Raw genomic sequence first — 2,535 nt, forward strand, 5'->3', positions numbered from 1 at the left:
TTATCACATGACATTTCACAGCAAATCAGAAGCTGAAACAGGAAAATATAGAAGTACATTACATAATTATAGGTAGGCTATATCTATAGATAGATGTGGTAGGACTGTGAATATTTTTAAAGCATTTAGTCACAAATAGTTTAGTGAATAGAAGTGCTGATTTGAATGTGGAAAAATATTTGCAAACCTTGAAGGTTTCATGAATTTTCAGATTATTGATTGGAAAATCCACATCATGCATCATTGATTATTCTCTTGTTTACAAAATTTTAATCCAGAAGCATAAACAATATCATGTGACTTGGGTGGCCAGTCATAATTACAAATACTGAATACTGACAAATCTGAATGAACTGCTTGTGAACAACCAATGAGCTGAGAACTGTTCATCCAAACTGATGAGTGAATACTTATGAATGGTTATTTTTATGAACAGATTGATTTCAGTAAGTGATTCCTGAACAGAATTAACATCTACATTTACAACCATATTGTCAACAATAGTAGTCACAATTAATATATTATATCAACCCAAGGTTATTCCAACTCATAGTTCAGAAGAGATCAAATAACTGTAGCTGGAACCAGCACACAATGTTAAGAAAGAACAAAAGCTAATAGCTTCATTTACTCATGCTTTGTATGCATCTGCTGTAGGGTATGAAAGTATAAGCCTGAGTACAAAGCTGATACAAATATAAATTTCAATGCAGAAAAAAATTAGGAGGTTAAATGGTTACAAAGCACTGAAATTTAATTTATGACTATTGAAAAACTGGCAAAGTGACAAGAGAAGGAGAAATTATAGTAAGTCAATCGTTATTGAAACCAGCATTTGATTTTTGAAAATATATGCCTGAATTCTAATAAAATGGCTTCTATTATAGAAGCATCGTCAGCTTGTTCCCTGAGTTTACGTAGCTCTTCCTGGTAGTGGTTATTTATTTTCTCTAAATCTTTTTCCAGTTTTTGTCCTAGGGCCTCCTTCTGTTGGGTCTTTTGTTTCAAAGTGGTTTCATCATGTGAGCCTTCCTTCTTTAGTTCCTTATCTATATTTTTACATTCCTCATCATGCTCGCTTTCTTTTCTTTCCATCTCTTCCTTACAGCTTTCTCTGAGTAGCTTGATTTTTTCTTGAAGTTTCATGTGAGCATATTTATAGATTTTATTAGTATAATGTAAGCCTCTTTTCTTTTGCACCATTTTATCAGTTATTGCAATTAGCTCTGAAATCTGGGCTTCCTGGTCCTGTCCTTTTGCTTTGTTGTTGAAAGTGCAGCATCGATTCCCGCACTTTTCCATCAACTTCTGAAGATCTTTGTCATCCAAAGCTTTTAAATATTCATCTAAAGTCGTGTCACCTAAGTCATCTTTTCTGGTGAACAAGAAGATCATGTACTCCACAGCTTTTTCCCCAAAAATGTCTTGTATTCTTTTAACTGTTTTTTTCTCTTCTGCAGTGAAACGACTCAGCTGCATCACCAGAACTATAGCATGGGGTCCTGGGGAGGAGACTACCACACAACGCCCTATTTCTTTCATAGTTTTTTCTAAAGGAACTTTTGTGTCAAAAAGACCAGGAGTATCAATGACTGCAATGTCCCTGCCGTTCCAATCTCTTTTCCTGACAGCACATTTGTCTGTTACTGATTGTGCTGCGATTTTAGACTCAAATAATTTCTCACCGAGGATGGTGTTTCCCGTTGCACTTTTCCCAGCTCCAGTTTTACCAACAAGAACAATCCGTAGTTCGGATTTCTCAATGTAATATCTGGCAGCTCTTGGGCCTGGAAGAAGAAGTTTGACAATGTCATGGTAAAGATAATAAAGTAACAATGCGTGAGTTTGGGGGAATTTCCCTTTCTGTAATTATACCTATTGTAAGGCCTTAGCTAATCGGCCTGGAAACATTTTGCATGTTGGAGCGGAGCAGCAAAGTGAGTGGTTAGCACTGACAGCCTGTCACCTTTGGAGGCCTCGGTTCAGATTTGAGTGAGTTCTAAGCACACAGCAGGCTTTGGGCTGGAGGGGGCCAGTGCAGTGATCAGGTGTTGTTTCTGGGAGGGATGCTGATCTGGATCCTTACTGTTCTGTTTTGGAATCACTCTCCATGGTGCGGTGTTGCCACCAGGTCTCATTAGCTCCCTGTCCAGCCTCTACTACACGCAGAGAGGAGCCGCAGTCACCAGGAGCCAGCCCAGCAATGTGGGAGCAGCAGAAAGAGCCCGGGGCAGGCTATAGAACGGGCTCCTTAGTTGGCAGAAGATGCCCAAGGAGTTTAACTTGGACCTGACTTCTAGAGAAGTGGAGCATGCCCAGCTCCCCCTGACTTCAGCTGGAGTTTTGGGTGCTCAGCACCTCTACAAATCAGCCCCTCTGTTTTATTTTTGGGGTAATGAGGTAAAAAGAGAAAGGAAGGAGACTAGGGAGAGAAAGAATGGAATACAAAAAAGAGGAAAAAGGGAATGGGACAAATAACTGGGAGAGATGGATGAAAGGGGAAAAGAGTGAAGCCTGTGGAGCAGGAGAAGAAAA

The 2,535-nt window shown here is 39.3% G+C and overlaps 1 protein-coding gene across 1 annotated transcript; it reads right to left on the bottom strand.

The window, feature by feature from the left end:
- Nucleotides 1–819: 819 nt before the first annotated feature.
- LOC141981959 (GTPase IMAP family member 7-like) lies at nt 820–2,112 on the bottom strand. The gene is made up of 2 exons (XM_074943574.1): nt 2,106–2,112; nt 820–1,787 (listed from the first exon to the last, which is right to left on the bottom strand). Exons 1-2 carry the CDS (start codon nt 2,110–2,112, stop codon nt 820–822), a joined length of 975 nt encoding a protein of 324 aa, XP_074799675.1.
- Between the last annotated feature and the right edge of the window lie 423 nt (nt 2,113–2,535).

This window comes from Natator depressus, chromosome 2 (assembly GCF_965152275.1).
Source record: "Natator depressus isolate rNatDep1 chromosome 2, rNatDep2.hap1, whole genome shotgun sequence".
Taxonomy (NCBI): Eukaryota; Metazoa; Chordata; order Testudines; family Cheloniidae; genus Natator; species Natator depressus.